Source organism: Protomyctophum parallelum, assembly GCF_964188405.1.
Source record: "Protomyctophum parallelum genome assembly, chromosome: 18".
Lineage (NCBI taxonomy): Eukaryota > Metazoa > Chordata > Actinopteri > Myctophiformes > Myctophidae > Protomyctophum > Protomyctophum parallelum.
This window is the reverse complement of record NC_139716.1, coordinates 29761916-29788386: the sequence shown is the minus strand read 5'-3', so window position 1 is coordinate 29788386 and position 26471 is coordinate 29761916. Positions and strand designations below refer to the sequence as shown.

At 39.6% G+C, this 26471-nt stretch overlaps 3 protein-coding genes and 1 long non-coding RNA gene across 4 annotated transcripts; 2 read left to right on the top strand and 2 right to left on the bottom strand.

Annotated features, from left to right (window-relative positions):
• Nucleotides 1-1857: 1857 nt before the first annotated feature.
• On the top strand, nt 1858-11918 carry LOC310876077 (uncharacterized protein; the record flags this gene model as incomplete). Its single annotated transcript, XM_083789524.1, has 13 exons — nt 1858-1988; nt 2147-2220; nt 2310-2430; nt 2764-2873; nt 3000-3070; nt 3172-3288; nt 3724-3819; nt 4011-4115; nt 8161-8286; nt 9831-9868; nt 9989-10023; nt 10643-11524; nt 11623-11918. The coding sequence occupies exons 1-13, from the start codon at nt 1978-1980 to the stop codon at nt 11916-11918; spliced, it is 2082 nt and encodes a 693-aa protein (XP_083645650.1). The 5' UTR covers nt 1858-1977.
• A 5673-nt stretch (nt 11919-17591) lies between these two features.
• On the bottom strand, nt 17592-21949 carry LOC310876076 (ubiquitin carboxyl-terminal hydrolase 50-like; the record flags this gene model as incomplete). Its single annotated transcript, XM_083789523.1, has 9 exons — nt 21898-21949; nt 21677-21793; nt 21482-21577; nt 21097-21225; nt 20721-20846; nt 19455-19495; nt 19300-19334; nt 18652-19062; nt 17592-17599 (listed from the first exon to the last, which is right to left on the bottom strand). The coding sequence occupies exons 1-9, from the start codon at nt 21919-21921 to the stop codon at nt 17592-17594; spliced, it is 987 nt and encodes a 328-aa protein (XP_083645649.1). The 5' UTR covers nt 21922-21949.
• A 111-nt stretch (nt 21950-22060) lies between these two features.
• LOC310876075 (uncharacterized protein) lies at nt 22061-23135 on the bottom strand (the record flags this gene model as incomplete). Its single annotated transcript, XM_083789522.1, has 4 exons — nt 23053-23135; nt 22741-22883; nt 22522-22642; nt 22061-22190 (listed from the first exon to the last, which is right to left on the bottom strand). Exons 1-4 carry the CDS (start codon nt 23061-23063, stop codon nt 22061-22063), a joined length of 405 nt encoding a protein of 134 aa, XP_083645648.1. The 5' UTR covers nt 23064-23135.
• Nucleotides 23136-25160: 2025 nt separating this feature from the next.
• On the top strand, nt 25161-26295 carry LOC310875766. The gene is made up of 3 exons (XR_014570684.1): nt 25161-25290; nt 25430-25464; nt 26258-26295. It is a non-coding gene; the product is annotated as an uncharacterized lncRNA (long non-coding RNA).
• Nucleotides 26296-26471: the final 176 nt, after the last annotated feature.

The window sequence follows — 26471 nt, the reverse complement described above, 5'->3', positions numbered from 1 at the left end:
CAGCTTGTGCATGTGATCGACATTTGCATTAATGTTATATTTTTGCCACGGACATGCAAAACAAGTGATCAATGATATTACCAGAACACAAATGTATAGCCTACAGACTCTTGACGTGTCATATATTGTCTACTATATTCCACTGCGCTACACATTTTAAAATAAGTCACTTATCAAAACTTATTTTTGGGGAAAAGCACAAAAAAAACCACATTACGGCATGTTGTGACCTTGTAGATCAGCAATTGTCCTTTCTTCTTAGCCTATAATGACATGCCCAAAATCAGGATGTCAGGGTTAAAGTAGTTCGATATACGTATAGTTACCCAACTAACTTACCCAGCAAGACTGGGAAGTTATCCACTGTATACTGGCAGGTGGCCGTCCTGAGACAGGCATTATATGTGGCATAATGCATGGTCCAAGTATGTTTGGGATTTCAATAAATGGGTCTTATACAGTAAGTACAGTTGCAGTCCGAGAAAGGGACCCTTAGCTGCAAAGGTGAATGGGTGTGCAATATACTTAGGTTATTGCAGATGGCCTTTCAGAGGACAGTGTTACTTGGGAGAGACAGGAAGGAGACAGGAAGTTCCACAGGCTAAACTAGTTTTGTTTGTCAACGTAGCTTAAATAGTTGGTGTCAGTTCATTAAGGTGTGTACTCTAGGTTGATGAGACAACTATGCAATGGAAACATACCTGAGATTCAAAACAGATAATTAAGTACATGATGAGTGATTCAGGTTCAGGTTCAGGTTTATTTGTCATGTGTATAGATAGAGTATAAATACAATGAAATTTATTTTGCTCAGAGCACTCTCAGTCTTACATACACAGGACATAAACAACATCTGTAGTGCAAGAAAAAGACAAAAAACAGGAAAAGAAAAGTGCAAGTGAAGTGACAAAACAGTGCAATACAGTTCAAGGTCAACTGAAATTTGGATTTAAACAATGATTGATAAGATGAACACAGATTTTAGGTGTCCTCTATTTCACAAAATCCTCCTGTAAATTATTAATAATGAGAATAAAACAAAACGTATGCCTAATTACATAAGCAAAAATGGAACACTATACAGTAGTGATAGTGTGTGTGTACATCAACAAAACAATCCAACCATTACATATGCAGGCCTACAACGTTCCGTGAGTTGAGTGTTCCCATTGTTCTGAAATGCCTCGAAGGACACGTGATACATTTTAGCTACTACCTGCCACAGTTCTCTTATTGTCAAATCACCCCTGTGATCATGTGTAAGTAATTTGAAGGAGTTTTATCCCCCAAAAAGCATGCTTTAATGCTACATTTTGTGCACAGCCAGGTGATTTATTTTATTGTGTTATGTACAGGTGTACATTTTCTATTTGCGCATCCCTCCATGGGAAAAAGTGGAAAAAGGCAGTAATCCACATTTTCTTGTAATTTTCAAGAATTTTCTTTTTTTTATGGCATGGTTAGAGTTCATGGGCGATAACACTCAAGTGAAATTGATTCTGATCATGAAATGAAAGTAAAAGTTACAACCATGGTAGCCTCGATACCCAGGCTTTCATTTCGTCTGCGCGAAAGAAAAAAAGCCGTGGGCTGAACCAGTCTAAAAGTGGGAGTCAACCCTTCCGGGTGGGCGTCGCTCTAAATGATGTGACGTAGCGCTGCACTAGGGGGGAGAGGAGGGGCCGGGGGTGACGGACAGATCGATGAGATCCAATCAGGGTGCGCGCATTTCTGAGGCGCGACCCGCCCCTCTAGACCAGAAATGTCTCTGCTTAGGTCAGGCTACAACCATGGTAAACTAGGCGAGGCCTTAAAAAGAGTGCCTTAAGACAAAAGGTTCCGTGAGTGCTGGTGTTTTCTTTCAAAGTGACTTACCTGACCGCGCAGTCGGGTAAGTCTTCAAGAGAGTTAGAGTTGTGCGAGCTACTACCTGATAGCCAGGCCTGAGTCTGGCAACAGTGTGAACGTGTTTTCTAGATGGGTGGACAGTAAGATTCACATTTCTTTTTACATTTTAGGGTTGTGTTAAATCGATTACAATTATTCTGACAGCAAAACATTTCTCAATGTAGATGTGTGTTATACAGAAACGGAAAGAATTTGATATGATATGATCTGTGGTCTTTCTTTCTTCCCCTACACACAGCAACAAGAAGACACGTTCCAAACCCACAATGAATGGACCAAACTCAACCAAAGAGACAACTTCTGACAAAGAAGGTATGAGCCAACAATCTTGTACAACCATGTCTTCATATCTATGCTACGGAGTGGTCCTGTAATGTATAGCCTGTCTTGTATTCACTTAGAATCTCCGTCAAATGGACATAGTCAGGCCGCTGTTTTCCATGGCTTGCATAATGAGGGTGCCAACGGTTACCTGAACTCTGTTCTACAAATCCTCTTCATGACAACTGAGTTCAAAGAAAGGTTTGATATGGATATCTGCTTACGAACATAACACAAAATTAACAATTCATATTTAATTATACAGTATATCGATCATTAGGCAATTTGACTATTTTCTGAAAATGTTCAAAATATATTTTTATTTATTGAAACTACATTGTTTCAATAAAATCTATTCTACTTAAATGTTCCCAAATAGAAACTTGAATCAAATAATTTTTTTCTTTTTTCAAATTGATTAGAAAGTGTTGTAGGCCTACGTTTTGACAAAATGACAGTCAAAATCAGAACAAAAAGTATTTTCTTTGCAGCATGGTCAATGTTTTTCAATGAGACGGTTCTTTTCCCACACAGGTTAGATGCAAAAGATTATTATGACCTTCAACTGCTAAACTTATTTAAAAAATTGGAAAAAGGAAACTGCAGAACATATGCCATCACTGCAACATTTGGGATTCAAAACGGTATGTTGATAAATAAGTGATAACAGCAAAAGAGCAGAGAGCCAGAGACCATCACTTATCGAAGACTAGTCTAGTTGAATAATTCAACTTTCATTGTGTTGACTTCTCTCATGTGTTATTATACAGTTTTTGTGCAATGTGATGCTGCTGAATGCTTAGAGAAGATTTTAAGTATGGTCAGCTCCAAGGCATCTGAGGTGAGAAACTGTAAATCACTGCCTGCATGCAAAAAGAAGAAGAACAAAATATATATTGTAAATAAATTTACAGCATGGTAATAATTATATTTTTTATTTAGGTCTTCCAAGGACAGTTGAAACACAGAACTCAGTGTTCTGACGGACACATTGTGAATGAGCAAAAAACCTCAATTTGGACCCTGCCACTACGAATGGAAAACCAAGACTACAGCTTGGTATAGGAGAACGTTAATGTTCATTATTTAACCATCTTTTGTGTGCTGTGAGATATGGATGTCATTTTGGAATTTAATTTCAACCTTTATTTAGTTCTCGGAGAACACACTGAGGGCTGGGACCCTCTTTTTCAGTGGTGCCGAGATTACAACACATCAACAATGTACAGTTACAATGTAACATAACATAAAACAAGAAAACAACAAGAAAACAAAACATAGATAAATAGAGTAAAATATTACTGGTAATAATAATAATAATAATAATAATAAGGGAACATTGCATAGTGCTCAATTAAAACAGGTACAGTTGATATTTACCAGCGTTGATATGTCAAGATGAAAGCGATATAGAGAAGGAAGAGAGCTGTATTTGAGTGAAGTCTGTAAGGTGTTCCAAGTGTTGAATTAATTACAATGTTGATGCATTTCCAGGAAGAGGGCATTGCAATGTTTTTTGAGCCTACATCAGTCAGTGCAGACAATTCGGTGTATTGTGACGACTGTGAGGGAAAGGCAAAGGCAATCCTTGTGAGTTTTGGAAATTCTAATCTTTTTATTTTGCTTTTTCCCACCACAATGTAATTGTCTTAGATGTATGTATGTACGTACGTACGGTATATAATATATATATATATATATCCATTTATTTTCATTTATTTTTTGTATAAATTTATGATTGATGTACTGATTCATTCCAGTGTTGTTTAATGTTTACTTAGGAGTGCGAAATGGAGAAATGCCCCCAGATTCTGACTGTACTCAACACCATGTCAAACTTCAAAATTGACTGCTCTGTAGATGTGCCACATACTTTACAGATAAAGGTACGAAGAAGCCACCATTGGTTGAATGGCGTTTCTACTATTCTATTTTTGATGCACAGCTTTGTGTGTTTGTGTGTATGAGCACGGAATGCGTTTGTAGCGCAGAATGTGATGGATCTGATTAGCTGAGCACGGAATGTGATGTATGATGATAAGAACGCCCCTCACTGCACACAAGTGTGATTTTTATTTAATAATTGTATCTCATTACTTTTTACATGTTTTCATTTGTATGAATATAGAACGTCAAGTATCAACTGTATGGAATGGTAAATCACTTTGGTAATCTGAGTGGTGGACGTTACACCGCCACCATCCAGTCTCTCAATAACACCTGGCATGACTTTAATGACTTGAGGGTCTGTGAGGTGAGTAGAAACATAACTGCATACTACAAATACATTTTTCCCATTGATATTTCAGAAATATCTATTATTTTAAGCCTAGAATCCCTAGAACAGTGGTTCCCAAAGTGGGGTTTGGGGACGCCTAGGGGTCCTTGACAGAGTTCCAGGGGGTCCCCAGCTAAATGATAATTAGGAACCAAATGGACCTTTATGGGTCTATAACTCAGAGAGTGTACAATTTGGTTCCATTTGTACACTCTCAGAGTTAACTTAACTTAACTTGATTTTACAATAAAAATTGGTGTCCCAGAGATAGAAATGGCATTAAATGGGGGTCCGTAGTCAAATGCATGTCAAATAAAAAAGCTATAAGCTTCCACCTATGCCTTTCGATCACCTTAAAATAATGTTTAATTTGAAATTAGAAAAAAAACAATTATTCATTATTCATTCGAACTGGGGGTCCTTGAAATGAAAATGGTTGAAAATCACTGTTAGAGCCGTAAAAAATCTTCTCTTTTGGGGGTCCTTGGCATACATTTTCTAATGGGTTCTGTAGGATAATGAGTGTCGATTTGGGGGTCCTTGACATGAAATAGTTTGGGAACCACAGCCCTAGAAAGCAGGGTTTTGTGGTCATTATTCACCAGGATCCTGGATGACTTGATTCTATAGGCTTAATTAATTTATGTAGCCTAAATATTCTTTGGGAAATATGAATGGAGTCGGGAATGATGGAACCAGAAAATGGCCGGCACTGCTATGCCCCATACTTGATCCTACTCAGTCACAAGCAACGCGTTTTGAGAAAGGTAACAGTGACATAATTACAAAGTGTCATTTTGCTTTAGGTTTATTCAGAGAATGAATCATGTCATTTTGAGTATCCAACATCTATCACGATGAATGGATCGGTACAATAACGTTTCCAGCCATGGTGAGACTACATGCGGTTATCAAGTGACCTACTCTATGAGGTTTTCTACCCGACAGACGATATATGAAATGTTAAATATATGTTAAATAGCTTGCCTTAAGTAACTGAATGTCAAATGCTACATCTTGCAGGCTCAAGATGAACGTTTTACACAAAACCACACACACAAGTAAGCTATGTCACATATGCTCTTTATTCATCTATGCTCTTTTATCTCTTAGAATGTGGTCTCTTTGGTATTGTATCCAAAAGATAACTATGGTGTCAAATGTATCTTTTACTTCTTCAGATCCACTAGTGCATACCTGATCATGTACAGGAGAGGTAAGGGATACTATTACATAATCAATGTCTTCAGATCTACTTTAGCATCATGAAAACTCCCTAGTTTGACATTTCACATGCTACATAAAGCATGATGACATTTTGAATTTTTCGCCTTCTATAGGTTGTTAATGGAATGGTTACATATTATGCCAATTATGAAAATTGCTCAACATATGCAAGTTAGCATCCGTTGTTTTAAATTTTCAGAACATATTCCTGATCAAGACAGTGGTCAGAGAGCATATGGCAGTCAGAAACAGGGAGAACAGGAGACACCATTTGACAGTCAGACCCATGGAGGAGTGAAGGGTATTGTCCAAAAGGAAGCATGTGACGGAAAGAAGGATGGTACCAGGATATCAAGACCAAAGAACACAGGCTACGTTAGTCCATGTAATCTGGACCAACCTGAATCAGGTTGGTTCAGGAAAATAGTTTATCAAGTTTATTGATCCTCATAAGCAGATCAACCGTTTTACTTTTAAGCCATGCAACTGATCCTTATTTCTGTTTTGCTTGACATTTCTAGGAGATACTCCTAGTCTTCAAGGCCATGAGGTCAGCCGAGAGCCTTTTTCTGCTTCTCATTATAGTGAGAAGAATGACTGCAAACTCAGGAAAATGGAGAAAAATGAGAAAGTCAACAACCCCAAGAAGACACGTTCCAAACCCACAATGAATGGACCAAACTCAACCAAAGAGACAACTTCTGACAAAGAAGGTGCCAACAATTCTGACAAAGAAGGTGCCAACAAACTGTACAAGTTTGTCAGATCTATGCTACCTTATTCTCCGTCAAAGGGACAGAGTCAGGCCGCTGTTTTCCATGGCTTGCATAATCAGGGAGCCACCTGTTACCTGAACTCTGTTCTACAAATCCTCTTCATGACAACTGAGTTCAAAGAAAGGTTTGATATGGATATCTGCTTACGAACATAACACAAAATTACCAATTCATATAGAATTATACAGTATATCGATCATTAGGCAATTTTACTATTTCAGAAAATGTTCAAAAGATCGTTTTATTTATTGAAATTGTTTCATTGTGTTCTCAAATAGAAACTTGAATCAAATCTTTTTTTTCTTTTTTCAAATTGATTAGAAAGTGATGATGTAGGCCTAGTTTTGACAAAATGTCAGTTAAAATCAGACCAAAAAGTATTTGCTTTGCAGCATGGTCAATGTTTCAATGAGACGGTTCTTTTCCCACACAGGTTAGATGCAGAAAATGATTATGACCTTCAACTGCTAAACTTATTTAAAAAATTGGAAAAAGGAAGCTGCAGAACAAATGCCATCACTGCAACATTTGGGATTCAAAACGGTATGTTGATAAATCAGTGATAACAGCAAAAGAGCAGAGAGCCAGAAACCATCACTTATCGAAGACTAGTCTAGTTGATTAATTCAACTTTCATTGTGTTGACTTCTCTCATGTGTTATTATACAGTTTTTGTGCAATGTGATGCTGCTGAATGCTTAGAGAAGATTTTAAGTATGGTCAGCTCCAAGGCATCTGAGGTGAGAAACTGTAAATCACTGCCTGCATGCAAAAAGAAGAACAACAAAATATATATTGCAAATAAATATACATTTACAGCATGGTAATAATTATATTTTTTATTTAGGTCTTCCAAGGACAGTTGAAACACAGAACTCAGTGTTCTGACGGACACATTGTGAATGAGCAAAAAGCCTCAATTTGGACCCTGCCACTACGAATGGAAAATCAAGACTACAGCTTGGTATAGGAGAACGTTAATGTTCATTATTTAACCATCTTTTGTGTGCTGTTTGTGTGCATTTTGGAATTAATTACAATGTTGATGCATTTCCAGGAAGAGGGCATTGCAATGTTTTTTGAGCCTACATCAGCCAGTGCAGACAATTGGATGTATTGTGACGACTGTGAGGGAAATGCAAAGGCAATCCTTGTGAGTTTTGGAAATTGTATTTTCATTTATTTTTTGTATTTATTTATGATTGATGTACTGATTAATTCCAGTGTTGTTTCATGTTTACTTAGGAGTGTGAAATGGAGGAGTGTCCCCAGATTCTGACTGTACACCTCAATGTATTTGAATTTGATTACAACACCATGTCAAACATTAAAATGGACTGCTCTGTAGATGTGCCACACACTTTAGAGATAAAGGTATGAAGAAGCCACCATTTGTTGAATGGTTGAATTTTTAAGGGGCGCTAGCCTCCTATTCACAGCTTTGTGTGTTTGTGTGTATGAGGACGGAATGTGTTTGTAGCACAGAATGTGATGATCTGATTGGCTGAGCACGGAATGTGATGTATGACGATGTATAGTATGATTGATGATGTATGATGATAAGAGTACCATGCACTCACTGCACAAGTGTGATTTTTATTTAATAATTTGATCTCATTACTTGTTACATGTTTTCATTTGTATGAATAGAACGTCAAGTATCAACTGTATGGAATGGTAAATCACTTTGGTACTCTGAGAGGTGGACATTACACCGCCACCATCCAGTCTCTCGATAACACCTGGCATGACTTTAATGACTTGAGGGTCTGTGAGGTGAGTAGAAACATTAGTGCGTACAAATACATTTTTCCCATTGATATTTCAGAAATATCTATTATTTTAAGCCTAGAATCACTAGAACAGTGGTTCCCAAAGTGGGGTGTGGGGACGCCTAGGGGTCCTTGACAGAGTTCCAGGTGGTCCAATTTACAATTTACAATTTACAATTTAGGCATTTAGCAGACGCTCTTAATCCAGAGCGACTTACATTTAAGCAAGAACAAAAAGCATGGGAATACATCACATAAAAGCATTTATCATGAAACATGCGTAAGCTAAGAAGGTAACAGTGGAATATCTATATGATGAAACTATACATACACTATACATAATAAACTATACATATTCACTACTATGCTATACATATGTACTATGGCGTGCTATGACTATATACAATACAATTATAGTGCTGTCTACATAACATGCTATAAGTCTGTGTCAAATGCTATCTAAGCCAACAGAAATGCTATCTAAGGGGTTAGGGTAAGTGCTATGGGCCATGATGGAGTCTGAAAAGGTGGGTTTTCAGGCTACGGCGGAAGATTGGGAGTGATGCTGCAGTTCTGACTGCAATGGGAAGTGCATTCCACAGTTTTGGAGCCAGAAGGGAGAAGATTTTGGGACGTGTGGAGCGTTGTCCCCAGCTAAATGATAATTAGGAACCAAATGGACCTTTATGGGTCTGTAACTCAGAGAGTGTACAATTTGGTTCCATTTGTACACTCTCAGAGTTAACTTAACATTGATTTTACAATATAAATTGGTGTCCCAGAGATAGAAATGGCATTAAATGGGGGTCCGTAGCCAAATGCATGTCAAATAAAAAAGCTATAAGCTTCCACCTATGCCTTTCGATCACCTTAAAATAATGTTTAATTTTAAATTTGAAAAATAAAGATCGAAATAAACAATTATTCATTCAAACTGGGGGTCGTTGAAATGAAAATCGCTGTTAGAGCCGTAAAAATCTTCTCTTCTGGGGGTCATTGGCATACATTTTCTAAGGGGTTCCGTAGGATAATGAGTGTCGATTTGGGGGTCCTTGACATGAAATAGTTTGGGAACCACAGCCCTAGAAAGCAGGGTTTTGTGGTTATTATTCACCAGGATCCTGGATGACTTGATTCTATAGGCTTAATTAATTTATGTAGCCTAAATACTTTTTGGGAAATATCAATGGGGTCGGGAACGATGGAACCAGAAAATGGCCGGCACTGTTATGCCCCATACTTGATCCTACTCAGTCACAAGCAACGCGTTTTGAGCTTGTCGATTTGAATCCTGAAAAGTAACAGTGACAACATTACAAAGTGTCATTTTGCTTTAGGTTTATTCAGAGAATGAATCATGTCATTTTGAGTATCCAACATCTATCACGATGAATGGATCGGTACAATAACGTTTCCAGCCATGGGGAGACTACATGCGGTTAACAAGTGACCATGAGGTTTTCTACCCGACAGACGATATATGAAATGTTAAATATATGTTAAATAGCTTGCCTTAAGTAACTGAATGTCAAATGCTACATCTTGCAGGCTCGAGATGGACGTTTTACACAAAACGACACACACAAGTAAGCTATGTCACATATGCTCTTTATTCATCTATGCTCTTTTATCTCTTAGAATGTGGTCTCTTTGGTATTGTATCCAAACGATAACTATGCTGTTAAATGTATCTTTTACTTCTTCAGATCCACTAGTGCATACCTGATCATGTACAGGAGAGGTAAGGGATACTATTACATAATCAATGTCTTCAGATCCACTTTAGCATCATGAAAACATTTCACATGCTACATAAAGCATGATGACATTTTTTATTTTTTGCCTTCTTTGTTAATGGAATGGTCACATATTATGCCAATTATGAAAATTGCTCAATTATGCAAGTTAGCATCGGGCAGTTTCTACATGCTACAATACTCAACATATCTAACATAAAACTTTGGTGTAGGCCTACTCAACATGCCTGGGTTCATAGGCTATTGTTTGTTAGGTTCGGCCCGCTTTCTAAAAACCTGCAGACTGGGTGTCGGGTAGTGCCCTCTAATAACTGAGATATATAGCCACATAAATACCTATCTGAAGACATAGGGCTGCTTTGCGTGTCTTAAGTACCAGGTCTTATTACTTAACTTAAGACCTGGAGGCGTGGTCAATGCTCTTTGGCCACTCAGAATAGCCAAATGGCATTGATCACGCCTCCAGGTCTTAAGTTAAGTCCACAGAGAAGGCCCTGTCGCCCCTGATTTGTTGACCGCATTTTGCACTTTATATTTGGTTTATTCACGTTTGGTTTGCTCACTGTTGAAATTAGCTTCTTTGCACATATTTATTCACAACAGTATCCTGTATCCTGCCGTCCAGGTCACTGGCTACCCTCAGCCACGGCCCCCAGCCCTCCCTCAGCAGCAGCGATGGCCCCCAGCCCTCCCTCAGCAGCAGCCATGGCCCCCAGCCCTCCCTCAGCAGCAGCCATGGCCCCCAGCCCTCCGTTAGCAGCCACCACGGCCCCCAGCCCTCCCACAGCAGCAGCAACCATGGCCCCCAGCCCTCCGTTAGCAGCCACCACGGCCCCCAGCCCTCCCACAGCAGCAGCCATGGCCCCCAGCCCTCCGTTAGCAGCCACCACGGCCCCCAGTCCTCCCACAGCAGCAACCATGGCCCCCAGCCCTCCGTTAGCAGCCACCACGGCCCCCAGCCCTCCCACAGCAGCAACCATGGCCCCCAGCCCTCCGTTAGCAGCCACCACGGCCCCCAGCCCTCCCACAGCAGCAGCCATGGCCCCCAGCCCTCCGTTAGCAGCCATCACGGCCCCCAGCCCTCCCACAGCAGCAACCATGGCCCCCAGCCCTCCGTTAGCAGCCACCACGGCCCCCAGCCCTCCCACAGCAGCAGCAACCATGGCCCCCAGCCCTCCGTTAGCAGCCACCACGGCCCCCAGCCCTCCCTCAGCAGCAACCATGGCCCCCAGCCCTCCGTTAGCAGCCACCACGGCCCCCAGCCCTCCGTTAGCAGCCACCACGGCCCCCAGCCCTCCATCAGCAGCAGAAACCATGGCCCCCGGCCCTCCCTCAGCAGCAGAAACCATGGCCCCCGGCCCTCCCTCAGCAGCAGAAACCATGGCCACCGGCCCTCCCTCAGCAGCAGAAACCATGGCCACCGGCCCCCCCTCAGCAGCAACCATGGCCCCCGGTGGCCCCCCAGCAGTATGCCCTCCACCAGCCGTACTATGTTCCCACCCAGAAGCCAGCCTACGCCTCCTCCCAGCTGGAAACCCTGAGGCGAAATGGACATAGTGCCGAATTTGGTATTGGCCCCCCAGCACGTACCAGCAGCCCCAGGTCCCCCTCCAGTACCAGCCCCTCCACAGATGCCCCCTGCAACCCCTCCAGCGGTGCATCCAGCTCCCATTCTGGCACCCACTGCCACCAGGTCATCTTTCCCAACCCAGATTCCACCAGCCCCCCTCCAGGTGCCCCACCAGCATTGCCCCCCCCACTGGCTTGGTCATCCTCCAGAACCCGTCTCCACCCTGTTTGGGGTTGTATGCTGATCATGGGGCGGCTGAACAGAGATACTGCCCTCCCTGCCTCCCTGGGTATAGCCGGCTCCAACTGATACTAAAGACATTTTCGTCCAATAATAAAAAATAATAATTGGTGGGGCGGCTGTAGAAAGAGGAGCCAGACTGAGTACCTCCAACACACCTGAGTAGAGTGAGTGAGTCACACCTGCAACGATTCTTTCTAAGAGAAACGATTTATGTATGATTCATTGCCTGTAAGTTGCCTTTAGTTGGTAATTATGTGCTTTGTTTGAATGTGTTTTTCCTTTGTTTCTGTTTAGCTTTAAAATCATGAACAGTTCCATCAGCTCAATTCCACACCATTCCCTGACTGCCAACCCTGACTGCTAAATAAATGAGAACCTTTTAAATTATCCATCCCGGTCCTAATACTTTTACTGGTATACCAATGCCTGTGTGCTAAAGATAATAACACACAACCTACAATTCTTACATAATATTTATTGGAAATTGTATACTGTGATATTTGGTGCACTGAACTAGTAAACATTTTAAACTTATGAACTCGTTTGGACATGAATCATCATCCGATGCGTATGCCGTGGCTGCATGATTTGATAGTGACGTAATGAAGATATGTACCAATACCAGGGTATAACTGGCTCTCGATGGTGACGTAATAAAGGTAGGTTTCAGATTACATACATGTATACATAGAGGCATTACCTTTAATCCACCCGACACTGAAACATATCTTTATTACGTCACCATCGAAAGCCAGTTATACCCTAGCATTGGTAGATATCTTCATTATGTCACTCTCAGAATCATGCGTCCACGGCATACGCATAAAACAACCCAAGTAACCACAGTATACTACTCATCAACTTACAAATTACATATATAAAACTTACATATACATACTTGTACTGTTTATATGAAGATATGTACCTTTATGTTTCAGTGTCGGGTGGATTAAAGGTAATGCCTTTATGTATACATGTATGTAATCTGAAACATAGATAATTATAATAATATATTTAAAAAGGAATGGGGGGGCCGCAGCCCACCCTAGCCCAACGGTAAGTCCGGCTCTGCCCCTGAGTGCAGATGCAAGATCATTTGTGCCCGATAACAAGCCAATAGGTGGCAAGCCCAACTCATCTTCACATTAGGCACAAGACCTAAAAGGGAAAATGGAGTTAAACAGCAAAGCATTCACCCAGCCACAAGGAATCAGCCCACAACAAGCAGCAGTGATCAGCTCATAACAGCTTTGGAGCAACACAATCAAATTACAGCTTTGCTTGTTCAACGACAATCTCTGGCATTCCTGCCTAAACAAGAAATTGAGGTTTTTGATGGGCACTGTTTACACTATCACTCATTCATATTAAGCTTTTGAGCACAACATTGAAGCAAGGACTGACAACGCTACACTGTACTACCTCGAACAGTACACTAGGGGGCAGCCTAGGGTTGCTTGTCAGAAGCTGTCAACATCTGGCTCATGACAGAGAGGATATGCCATGGCATAGGCTTTGCTGTTGGAGCATTTTGGAAATGAACAGAAAATCACCTCCGCCTACATGGAAAAGGCACTTTCATGGCCAGCAATACGATCTGAAGATATTTGCGCTCTACAGGCATACAGTTTGTTTCTTAGAGGATGTTGCAATGCCATGGAGGAGATTGATTATATGCATGAGCTGAAGACCCTTGAGGACTGCAGCTGACCCTGTGACCTTCACAGACCTTGACATTTGCACACACACTGATTTAAATTTTTGGCCTAAAGAAGAATGAAGACATATCGTTCTGATGTTTTTCTTATTGTCTCCTACATAATACATGATTTCTAATTATTGTGTTCCCATAATTAGGGCCCGGAATTATAGGAGCCATAGTGTGGCTTGTATGCCTTTAGTCTCATGTGCTAGTATAATTGACGTAAGGCAGTGGTTCCCAAACTCTTTCGTGTCAAGGACCCCCAAATCAACATTTATTAGGTCACGGACCCCCATTTGAAAACATATGCCAGTGACCCCGATAAGGGAGGATTTTTACGGCTCTAGCTGTGATTCCGAAACATATTTATTCCGTGGACCCCCCCAATTTCACACGCATTATGCTATGGACCCCCGATTTAATGGCATTTCTATCTCTGGTACCCCAATTTATATTGTAAAACCGCTGTTAATTTAACTCTGAGAGTGTACAAATGGGTCCATTTGGTTCCTATCTCCGATTGAGCTAGGTACCCCCTGGAACTCCCTCAAGTACCCCTAGGGGTCCCCGGACCCCACTTTGGGAACCCATGACGTAAGGTATATCACTTTAATGGCACTGCACAGGTTGTGGGCGTGTTCACTGGGTCTGGGGCGCTGCCACACTGATATCGTGTGGCGATTACCTGTCACTAGAGGAATGGAAGTTCAAGTTGGACAGAGAGAGGGGGTGAGCGTGGGAGAAGACAATTTCTGTTGACCGCAGGGACGAATAGTTTTCATAATCCGCCTGGGAACAGTTGTTGTATCTTACGTGTGGTGAGTCTGAATAAATGGTCAAATGTACAGCTGGAGTGGACCTGATATAATTTGCGTGCGCGTCATACAAAGCTCTTTACTCTCATGCTTAGCTACTCGCGGCGGCCTTTTAAACCGCCGCAATAAAAGGCTTGGGCACATATGAACCCTTAAATGAACACTGTTGATTTAACCGTTTTGTTTTGTTGTGTGATAGGCCTACTGATTTACACTTGATACACATCCCAAATTTGTGATGCTTCCAAGTTCCAATGTTCATGTATGCTCCCAATTTATAGGCTCTGCAGCGAATCCAGCATAGTGACACAACAACATAGTCCAGTTATTTTTTTGATGCTTCCAAATAATGTTAATTATTTATTTTTGTGAATAATTGAGTAAATAAAGGCAGTGCATGAATGTAAATTATGTAATGTGTAGGCTACTATTCCTGGAACAGTATAGGCATTCCACTAGCCCTCCAAGCAGAACCCAATGGTACTGAAGTTTCTGACATTTTGTTCGACATCAAAATTTCAGAAAAGCTTTACAGTATGTAGGGTCCCGAAAGGGGCTAGCATTCCACAATGGATAAACTAAGAGATTTATGAAGCCTATTGCCTATATATAATTGCATGCAATGGACATTAAGTTATTCAAGTTCAACAATTATTTTTAACTCTAGCAACAGTCAGCATGTATTTGAAAGTTTCACCAAACGTTCTTTTGACTGTTTCATTGGAATTATTATATAGGCTATATATATATATATATATATATATATATATATATACAATTTAATAAAATAAAATTCTTAAAATGTTTATACAAATCTTAACATTTTTATTTCTTATAAAAAGCTTAAGATTAGTAGAAAAATATATTGCTTCACTGGCAGCAGTACTGTAAAGCCCCGTTCCGACCGGCCAAAGCTGGAAATGAAAGCAAAGCTGAACTCATTTCAAAGCTGCTTTTTTTTGAGAAAGTGGGCGTGTACAAGGTACCTGTCACTCAAGCTGGCTTGAGCTGAGAGAAAACAGGCAGTTTAAGCAGATGCGCAATTGGTTTATTGCGTTCATGTAGGCCTATCGATGAACCTCATAGCAAAAGTTGAAAGACAGTAGATAGCCTATGTTTATAGATAGATAAAACACAATCCCCCCCCGTGTGTGTGTGTGTGTGTGTGTGTGTGTGTGTGTGTGTGTGTGTGTGTGGGTGTGTGTGTGTGTGTGTGTGTGTGTGCGCGCGAGAGAGATCAATATAATATTATATCAGTTGAATGATATGCATGCGGACATCCATGATCCTCCGACTGTAAATGATAATGTGAAAAATCTAATTAATTATACATCATTTGGAAGTCCCTGACATGAGAAAAACTGGATTAAACTGATATGAACTAAATGATATGATACTGACCATGACACTGACATGATACTGACCATGATACTGACATGATACTGACCATGATACTGACATGATACTGGCCATGATACTGACATGATACTGACCATGATACTGACATGATACTGGCCATGATACTGACATGATACTGAAAATAAAAATAAGTAAATAAATAAAATAATAAATAAATAAAATAATAAATAAATAAATAGTTGTGAAAGTTATTAATTAATTAAATTAAAGTATGCCTAGCCTACTAGTTGGCACAATGATTTTTTTATTTATTTATAATTTTATTTATTTATTATTATTTATTTTTTTATTTTTATTTTTTTATTATTATTTATATTAATATAAATATTATAATTTATATATATATATATATATTTTTTTTTTTATCATGTCAGTATCATGGTCAGTATCATGTCAGTATCATGGTCAGTATCATGGTCAGTATCATGGTCAGTATCATGTCAGTATCATGTCAGTATCATGGCCAGTATCATGTCAGTATCATGTCAGTATCATGGTCAGTATCATGGTCAGTATCATGGTCAGTATCATGTCAGTATCATGTCAGTATCATGGTCAGTATCATGTCAGTATCATGTCAGTATCATGTCAGTATCATGGTCAGTATCATGTCAGTATCATGACAGTATCATGTCAGTATCATGTCAGTATCATGGTCAGTATCATGTCAGTATCATGTCAGTATCATGGCCAGTATCATGTCAGTATCATGTCAGTATCATATAATTTAGTTCATATCAGTTTAATCCAGTTTTTCTCATGTCAGGGACTTCCAAATGATGTATAATTAATTAGATTTTTCACATTATCATTTACAGTCGGAGGATCATGGATGTCCGCATGCATATCATTCAACTGATTATTATTATAATATTATAATTATAATATTATATTGATCTCTCTCGCGCACACACACACACACACACACACACACACACACACATACACACACACACACACACACACACACACACACACGGGGGGATTGTGTTTTATCTATCTATAAACATAGGCTATCTACTGTCTTTCAACTTTTGCTATGAGGTTCATCGATAGGCCTACATGAACGCAATAAACCAATTGAAATGATTCCCTCAAATAAATCTAATCTATATGCCATTGGTTTATCGATTCAGAACGCAGCAAACCAATCACAAAACACGTGCAACATATTGCATAAATAAAGGTATGATTCACGGTGCCCATGTTTCAACAATCAACATAGCTACCGACCGACACACACACACACACACACACACACACACACACACACACACACATGACGACCGGCACATGACAGGTCGGATCAGGGATGTCCGCGCGCATGCATATCGATATCATACAACTGATATAATATAAATTATTGATCTCTCTCTCGCGCGCACACACACACACACACACACACACACACACACACACACACACACACACACACACACACACACGTGTCCCCGTGTCGGGCGCTCAATATCACACACACACACACACACACACACACACACACACACATACGACGACCGGCTGAGAGCGGGCGTCTCCTCCCCTCTTCTCGGCAAATGTTTGGCCATTTTGGGGGAAAACTCCGACACCGGTTGGAACTATATTGTTTAATTGTTTTTCCATCTATCGATCTATATCTGCTAATTCATCAGCCGTGTGTGTGTGTGTGCACTGTTTAGTCCACATTCAGCGACGGACAGCGCCGTTCTGGACTGGGCAGTAGTCCGCAACTCCGCATGAATGGCTTCGATGAGAACCGGGGCGGGGGCGTGAATGCAGGAACTATTCTCCCCAGAAAAAGTATCAATCCACTGGGAACACGGAACACAACCTGTTTTCACCGCTTCGACAACTTGTTTCTCATATAAACTTTAATTTCTATCGATAAAATCGGCTATGGAGATGCCAAATATCCTTTCATATTTCATATAAAGCCCATATTTAAAAAGTATATATTTTTATTCGGAGAATCGCAGTGGACAGCTTTTGCAGGGCCTTTTCCTTTTGTGAAATGATCTCAACTCCGCCCCCTCAAACCACGCTGTGCTCTGATTGGCTACACGCAGCTTTGAAAAGCTCCAGCGTTCAGCTCCAGCTTTCAAGTTGAGTTTTGGTGAGCATGAAAGCAAAGCAAAAAAAAAAAAGCTGTTCATTCCAAGCTTCAAAGCTCAAAAGCTGCTCTGCATAGAGATAACATGGGACCACGAAGCCAAAGCAGAAGCTAGCTTGGGCGGTGGAAACGGGGCTTAAGACATCTTAACTTTGAACATTTAGCAAAATGAACGCACTTCACACAAAGCTCAATTTTAAACATCATTCAATTTATTTGGCAATTAAAACATTTGGTTCATCACGTTTCAATAGTTTGGTTAATTATTATTATTACAGTTTTGAACTCGGTGCTTACAAACTGATACAATTAAATCTGTGTCCCTCTGGTAGGCTACTTTATTTTATCATGTTGACATGGTGCCATATGTCCTTCCGTGTTCCGTAACAGGAAGGCTATAGATCACTTTATTTCTCTAGGGCAGGCCTATTAGGACTATGTCAGTATCACAGGTGTGGTCTGCCATTAATCTGGTATAGGTCACAAGAAGAATATGGTATTATACTGGCACCAACAAGCAAGAGGTATCATGTACATATACTATGTGTATATCTTGAGGGTTTCGTTTTATGTTCTCTTTGACATGCTTATTTAATGTTTTTCTTCTCCGTCTCCCTGCCCCCTCCCCCCCACCTTTTTCTTCTTCTCCCTATCTGGAAAACAGCAAAAATGAATTTCACCCACTTACACCTGTAAACCAATGATGTTGCAATGCAGTCTAAAGTAAGATGCAATTGCATTTGCAAGTCCTACAAGATTTATTTTTCGCTTTTCCTTCTTCCATCTTGATGCTCCTCTCGTTGTTGTGGTGTGGACTATCCCCATATGTTGAGACCCTTGTTCTGCCCTCTGCCTTTGGCTCTGTAGTCTCTTTCTCACACGCCTCCTTACTGTTTCGCGGCATTTTCTTTGCATGCTGCTTCTGTTTTATCAAAGGAGGCTCCTTCTCAAGCCCAGCCTCGTTGAAACTGGTATTTTCACTATCTTTAGGTAGTGCTATGCCTTTGCTGATTTCATCTTCCACATGGTCTTCTGTCTGTTCGTCTCTGTTGTGATCTTCGCCTGTGTTTCCATTGTGTTCCATCACGTTCTCCCTCGGTTCATCCTCCTGTTTATCGTCTGGCTTGTCTCTCTGTTCAGAACTCTCACTGGTCAACCGTGACTCTGAAATAGAGGCATTGTATCACCAGTTAAAACTTATGATCAGTTGGTTATCAAAATCAGACCTGTGTGAAGTAAGTGGTGCAACAGCGCCACCTGTTGGTACCCTAAACATAGGGACACAGCCAGGGATGGACATAGCTGTTTCTTGATGTGGTTGCACCACTTAAAAATACTTTAACTTTAAAAATAATTAACAAGTAGATCTGAAGACATTGATTATGTAATAGTATCCCTTACCTCTCCTGTACATGATCAGGTATGCACTAGTGGATCTGAAGAAGTAAAAGATGCATTTGACAGCATAGTTATCTTTTGGATACAATACCAAAGAGACCACATTCTAACAGATAAAAGAGCATAGATGAATAAAGAGCATATGTGACATAGCTTACTTGTGTGTGCTGCTGTTTTGTGTAAAACGTTCATATTGAGCCTGCAAGATGTAACAAAAGCATTTGAAATTCAGCTACTTAAGGCAAGCTATTTAACATATATTTAACATTTCATATATCGTCTGTCGGGTAGAAAACCTCATAGAGTAGGTCACTTGATAACCGCATGTAGTCTCACCATGGCTGGAAACGTTATTGTACCGATCCATTCATCGTGATAGATGTTGGATACTCAAAATGACATGATTCATTCTCTGAATAAACCTAAAGCAAAATGACACTTTGTAATTTTGTCACGGTTACTTTTCAGGATTCAAATAGGCTACAAAAATAGTAAAAGTAGCAGATCGACAAGCTCAAAACACGTTGCTTGTGACTCTGAGTAGGATCAAGTATGGGGCATAGCAGTGCCGGCCATTTTCTGGTTCCATCGTTCCCGACCCCATTCATATTTCCCAAAAAATATTTAGGCTACATAAATTAATTAAGCCTATAGAATCAAGTCATCCAGGATCCTGGTGAATAATGACCACAAAACATTTGATTCTGTGAAATGTGTTTCTTGTGTTTTTTCTTTCTCAGGCTTTCTATAGGGCTGTGGTTCCCAAACTATTTCATGTCAAGGACCCCCAAATCGACACTCATTATCCTACGGAACCCCATTAGAAAATGTATGCCAAGGACCCCCAGAAGAGAAGGTTTTTACGGCTCTAACAGTGATTTTCATTTCAAGGACCCCCAGTTTGAATGAATAATGAATAATTGTTTATTTCAATCTTTAATTTATTTATTTCAGAGACATTTCAAATTAAACGATCAAAAAGGCATAGGCGGAAGCTTGTGGCTTATTTATATTTGACATGCATTTGGCTACGGACCCCCATTTAATGGCATTTCTATCTCTGCGACACCCATTTATATTGTAAAATCAATGTTAAGTGGTGGTTCCATTTGTACACTCTCTGAGTTACAGACCCATAAAGGTCCATTTGGTTCCTAATTATCATTTAGCTGGGGACCCCCTGGAACTCTGTCAAGGACCCCTATGGGTCCCCAACAACATCCACTTTGGGAACCACTGTTCTAGTGATTCTAGGCTTAAAATAATAGATATTTTGGAAATATCAATGGGAAAGATGTATGGGGAAGCATACAATGGAAGCAGAAAATGGCTACACTACCCTATAGGCTATAGGGCATAGCACAAAAAGTTAAAATATGGAGCAACAATATAATGTACAAGTATGCACTAATGTTTCTACTCACCTCACAGACCCTCAAGTCATTAAAGTCATGCCAGGTGTTATTGAGAGACTGGATGGTGGCGGTGTAATGTCCACCACTCAGAGTACCAAAGTGATTTACCATTCCATACAGTTGATACTTGACGTTCTATTCATACAAATGAAAACATGTAACAAGTAATGAGATCAAATTATTAAATAAAAATCACACTTGTGTGCAGTGAGGGGCGCTCTTATCATCATACATCGTAATACATCACATTCCGTGCTCAGCTAATCAGATCCATCACATTCTGCGCTGCAAACACATTCCGTGCTCATACTGTACACACAAACACACAAAGCTGTGCATTAACAATAGAATAGTAGAAACGCCATTCAACCAATCTTCTTCGTACCTTTATCTGTAAAGTATGTGGCACATCTACAGAGCAGTCAATTTTGAAGTTTGACATGGTGTTGTAATCAAAGTCAAATATATTGACGAGTACAGTCAGAATCTGGGGACACTTCTCCATTTCGCACTCCTAAGTAAACATTAAACAACACTGGAATGAATCAGTACATCAATCATAAATAAATACAAAAAATAAATAAAAATAAATGTGTGTGTGTGTGTGTGTGTGTGTGTGTGTGTGTGTGTGTGTGTGTGTGTGTGTGTGTATATATATATATATATATATATATATATATATACATACATACATACATACATACATCTAAGACAATTAAATTGTGGTGGGAAAAAAGCAAAATTAAAAGATTAGAATTTCCAAAACTCACAATGATTGCCTTTGCCTTTCCATCACAGTCGTCACAATACACCGAATTGTCTGCACTGACTGATGTAGGCTCAAAAAACATTGCAATGCCCTCTTCCTGGAAATGCATCAACATTCTAATTAATTCCAAAATGACATCCATATCTCACAGCACACAAAAGATGGTTAAATAATGAACATTAACGTTCTCCTATACCAAGCTGTAGTCTTGGTTTTCCATTCGTAGTGGCAGGGTCCAAATTGAGGCTTTTTGCTCATTCACAATGTGTCCGTCAGAACACTGAGTTCTGTGTTTCAACTGTCCTTGGAAGACCTAAATAAAAAATATAATTATTACCATGCTGTAAATGTATATTTATTTACAATATATATTTTGTTCTTCTTTTTGCATGCAGGCAGTGATTTACAGTTTCTCACCTCAGATGCCTTGGAGCTGACCATACTTAAAATCTTCTCTAAGCATTCAGCAGCATCAAAAACTGTATAATAACACATGAGTCAACACAATGAAAGTTGAATTATTCAACTAGACTAGTCTTCGATAAGTGATGGTCTCTGGCTCTCTGCTCTTTTGCTGTTATCACTGATTTATCAACATACCGTTTTGAATCCCAAATGTTGCAGTGATGGCATTTGTTCGGCAGCTTCCTTTTTCCAATTCTTTAAATAAGTTTAGCAGTTGAAGGTCATAATCATTTTCTGCATCTAACCTGTGTGGGAAAAGAACCGTCTCATTGAAACATTGACCATGCTGCAAAGCAAAGACTTTTTGGTCTGATTTTGACTGACATTTTGTCAAAACGTAGGCCTACAACACTTTCTAATCAATTTGAAAAAAGAAAAAAATTATTTGATTCTAGTTTCTATTTGAGAACATTTAAGTAGAATAGATTTTATTGAAACAATGTAGTTTCAATAAATAAAAATATATTTTGAACATTTTCAGAAAATAGTCAAATAGCCTAATGATCGATATACTGTATAATTCTATATGAATTGTTCATTTTGTGTTATGTTCGTAAGCAGATATCCATATCAAACCTTTCTTTGAACTCGGTTGTCATGAAGAGGATTTGTAGAACAGAGTTCAGGTAACAGGTGGCTCCCTGATTATGCAAGCCATGGAAAACAGCGGCCTGACTCTGTCCCTTTGACGGAGATTCTAAGTGAATACAAGACAGGCTATACATTACAGGACCACTCCGTAGCATAGATATGAAGACAAGGTTGGTACAGTTGGTGCAGTTTGTTGGCTCATACCTTCTTTGTCAGAAGTTGTCTCTTTGGTTGAGTTTGGTCCATTTATTGTGGGTTTGGAACGTGTCTTCTTGGGGTTGTTGACTTTCTGATCATACGGCTTCTTGTGCCTGACGTTGCCTTTCTTATTACGTGCCTTATTCTTGCTGTGTGTAGGGGAAGAAAGAAAGACCACAGATCATATCATATCAAATTCTTTCCATTGCAGTATAACAAATCTACATTGAGAAATGTTTTGCTGTCAGAATTTGCTGTCAGAATCATTTTAATTGATTTAACACAACCCTAAAATGTAAAAAGAAATGTGAATCTTACCGTCCACCCATCTTGAAAATACTTTCACACTGTTGCCAGACTCAGCACTAGCCTAGTTTACCATGGTTGTAACTTTTACTTTAATTTCATGATCAGAATCAATTTCACTTGAGTGTTATCGCCCATGAACTCTAACCATGCCATAAAAAAAGAAAAGATCTGAAATCAAGAGAACATATTGGTCTGTTATCCGGGGACACAAATTATCTATGTTTCATATTGAAAATTACAAGAAAATGTAATACTAATTCAAAACTTAAACCTCAAATTAAAGGGATATTGTGAAAACATTTTTAAATTGATACAAATATGTACATTCATTCAGCTTAACTGTGACACAAATATGAAAGGAAAGTTAGAATTATATCTCATCTAACATATGATTGAGGGAATGTCTGTCACACTGTCGCTGCTCCTCACTCGCTGCACTAATCGCTCTGAATTTCCACACAGGCATTGACCTTTTTTTTGTGGCCCTTTTTTCAATTTAACTAACCTTTTGCCGTATAACTCTTGAACCGTAAGTCGCAAAATCTAAATGTCCTTTCCCCTGGATTCCTTAGGTCATGACTCATGACGCATAGCATAGGCCACACATATAGGCCAATTTTATTCAAAACACCTTCAAAATCACCTACAGATTTTGTCCAAATCTCACAAAAATATGTACACTATCAGATTAAAACATCACAGGCAGAGTATCAATTCACTTATTTATTAGTATTTATTTTATTCTTATCATTAATAATTTACAGGAGGATTTTGTGAAATAGAGCTTGCACACCTAAAATCCGTGTTCATCTTATCAAGCATTGTTTAAATCCTAAATTTCAATTCCATTTAAAAAAATGAACCGGCTGATTTCACTAATCAGTTACCCCCTCTCTGATCTCCACAGCACCACTACCTGCATGGTGCTTCCAGCTTGACAGTTCATGCAATCACATCCAGACTCCAGGACCTGTTGAGTGGAAAATAATGTGCTGTGTCACTGCAACTGGATTTGTGCCATGTTTTTCAACATTTCACTTTCACTCTCTCTCCTGCCATTTACAAGAAGCCACATGACTTAGGGGAAAGCACCATGCCGTAATCTTTATGGGCTTTGATCAATCATTTATCTGAATCTTTGGTTATGGTTTATAGTGGAATCTTCTGTAGGCTGTTACATAAATATTCCAGTCTGTAATGTCATTTACTGCCTTTTTCCACTTGGAAGCATGTACAAATAGAATATGCATCAGTATATACCACAATAAAATAAGGGTCTTGGTATGTCTAAGTTAAATTAATAACAGGCATCTGATGGCAACACACATATACTGTTACAAACAACAAGATGGTTAAATCTGATATGATGCAGGAGAGAGTAAAGAGACAATTAACAGTTAACACGGAAGGTGAAAGGCTTCCAAGCAGCACTAGGACTTGAGCATCATGCGTTGTTAAAAATAGTATTTGATTACAACATTAGCACTGTGAAGTTAAACATTAGGTTAAGTTAGGTAGCTGCTACTGAAAATAATAATAATGCTGATGGTATATAGCCTACAATATACCATGATTATATGTACATTTGATGATGCTATATTGAATCTATTTTATTCTCCTCTTTTTTTTTGCACTTTTTGTATCATATCATTATTCTATTGTTATTATCTATGCTGTTTGTCTTAAGGAAGCCAAACCAAAATAGGTTTTAGGCCTATACTCTTATGTACAGTAAGCTGTACACAATGTAGTAATAAAGTAGAACCTTGAACCAAGTGTTAAAAAAGAAAGAAAGAAAAAATTATCTGAACACACATCGACCTTTCATCTTAGTTCGATCAGTATAGTAACACACACCTCCCATCCATGTCCCTTGGAGTTGGCAGTAAGCCCAGACCTAGAGTAGCCTATATATTAACTGTTTGATGAAAACAAGCCCTTTAATTGTACCTCTCCCAGACTACTCTTCAAAACTGCATTGACTTGGATTGTCACTTAGGTTTTGGTTAACTGAAAATGAAACTGGACTAGGCCGTGCTTTCATGTGGCAACAACAAATCACAAGCAAAGAAAGACCGATAGGCCTACAACAATTATCTTTTTCTTCACTTGCTGTCGCTGATACAGCTCACCTGACGCAGCGGCATATAGCTGGCTGAAACATTTTTCTTATTTCGCAACTACAATGCAGTTGTTGGACTCCGCTTAACCTGCATCATGCAGGTCTGACAACTTGTTGACTCTGTGGTAAGATAAATCACTTTCACATTGGTAAAACATACTAGTACAGTAGTACAAGTTCCACACATAGTGATGTTTATGCCATTATGTTATACATTGTCAGTCTTTCACTGCACTGATTTAATGTTATTGCTTTCTTTGACAGGTGGATTCCCAGCCATTCCCAGCAGTCATGGAAAAGTAAACATCATCTCATTTTAAATTCTCACTTTAGGCTTGATGCTCATTGTGTGTGTGTGTGTGTGTGTGTGTGTGTGTGTGTGTGTGTGTGTGTGTGTGTGTGTGTGTGTGTGTGTGTGTGTGTGTGTGTGTTAAGGCTGTACCCTAGCCCTTATTTTAGGACTCGAACTTCGGCAGGAATTTCCGAGTGAACATTCGGACCATTTGTTTTTAATTAATTAAAAAATAACCGTCTCGATCAGAGCGCACAGCGCGTCTCCCCCGCTCTTCTCTCGTCCCTCCCAACACACACACACACACACACACACACACACACACACACACACACACACACACACACACACACACACACACTTTTCTAATTAATTAAAGAAATAACCATTGAGATATCAGCGCGTCTCCCCCGCTCTTTATAAATCTCTCTCGTCTCTCACACAACACACACACACACACACCACGAAAACAGCTGATCTGCGCGTTGCTCGTTAGCTGTTCCTCGTTAATTTGTTCCACCTGTGTATGAATGCGGCTTCAGAAGAAGTGGGCACATGGAAAAAGGCTAAGCAGATCCTCCGTGACAGTTTTGCTTAACAATGATCAGAGTTCACTCCTTTTGTAATGCTATCATGCTAGAGAGCATATGCTAATATATTATGGCTGCTACTATAGTAAGAACAGTGTGTGTGTGTGTGTGTGTGTGTGTGTGTGTGTGTGTGTGTGTGTGTGTGTGTGTGTGTGTGTGTGTGTGTGTGTGCGCGGTATACTCAACTTCCATGTTGCATGTTTCTTCCAGCAGTCCTCATCTCCTTATCTACCAGAAACAGAAATGTAAGTCCTCATATGCTGCATAATTATGCTTGGTGATATCTTTGTTTAGGATGAGACGAGTGCTTTGTTTCATGGTAGAATATCTCTTGATGCTTTGCCTAAATTGTGTGTATATATTTTCTAGCACATGAAACTGATAATACAGTTCATGATGTCAACCTAAAGTCTTCTGAAGATTG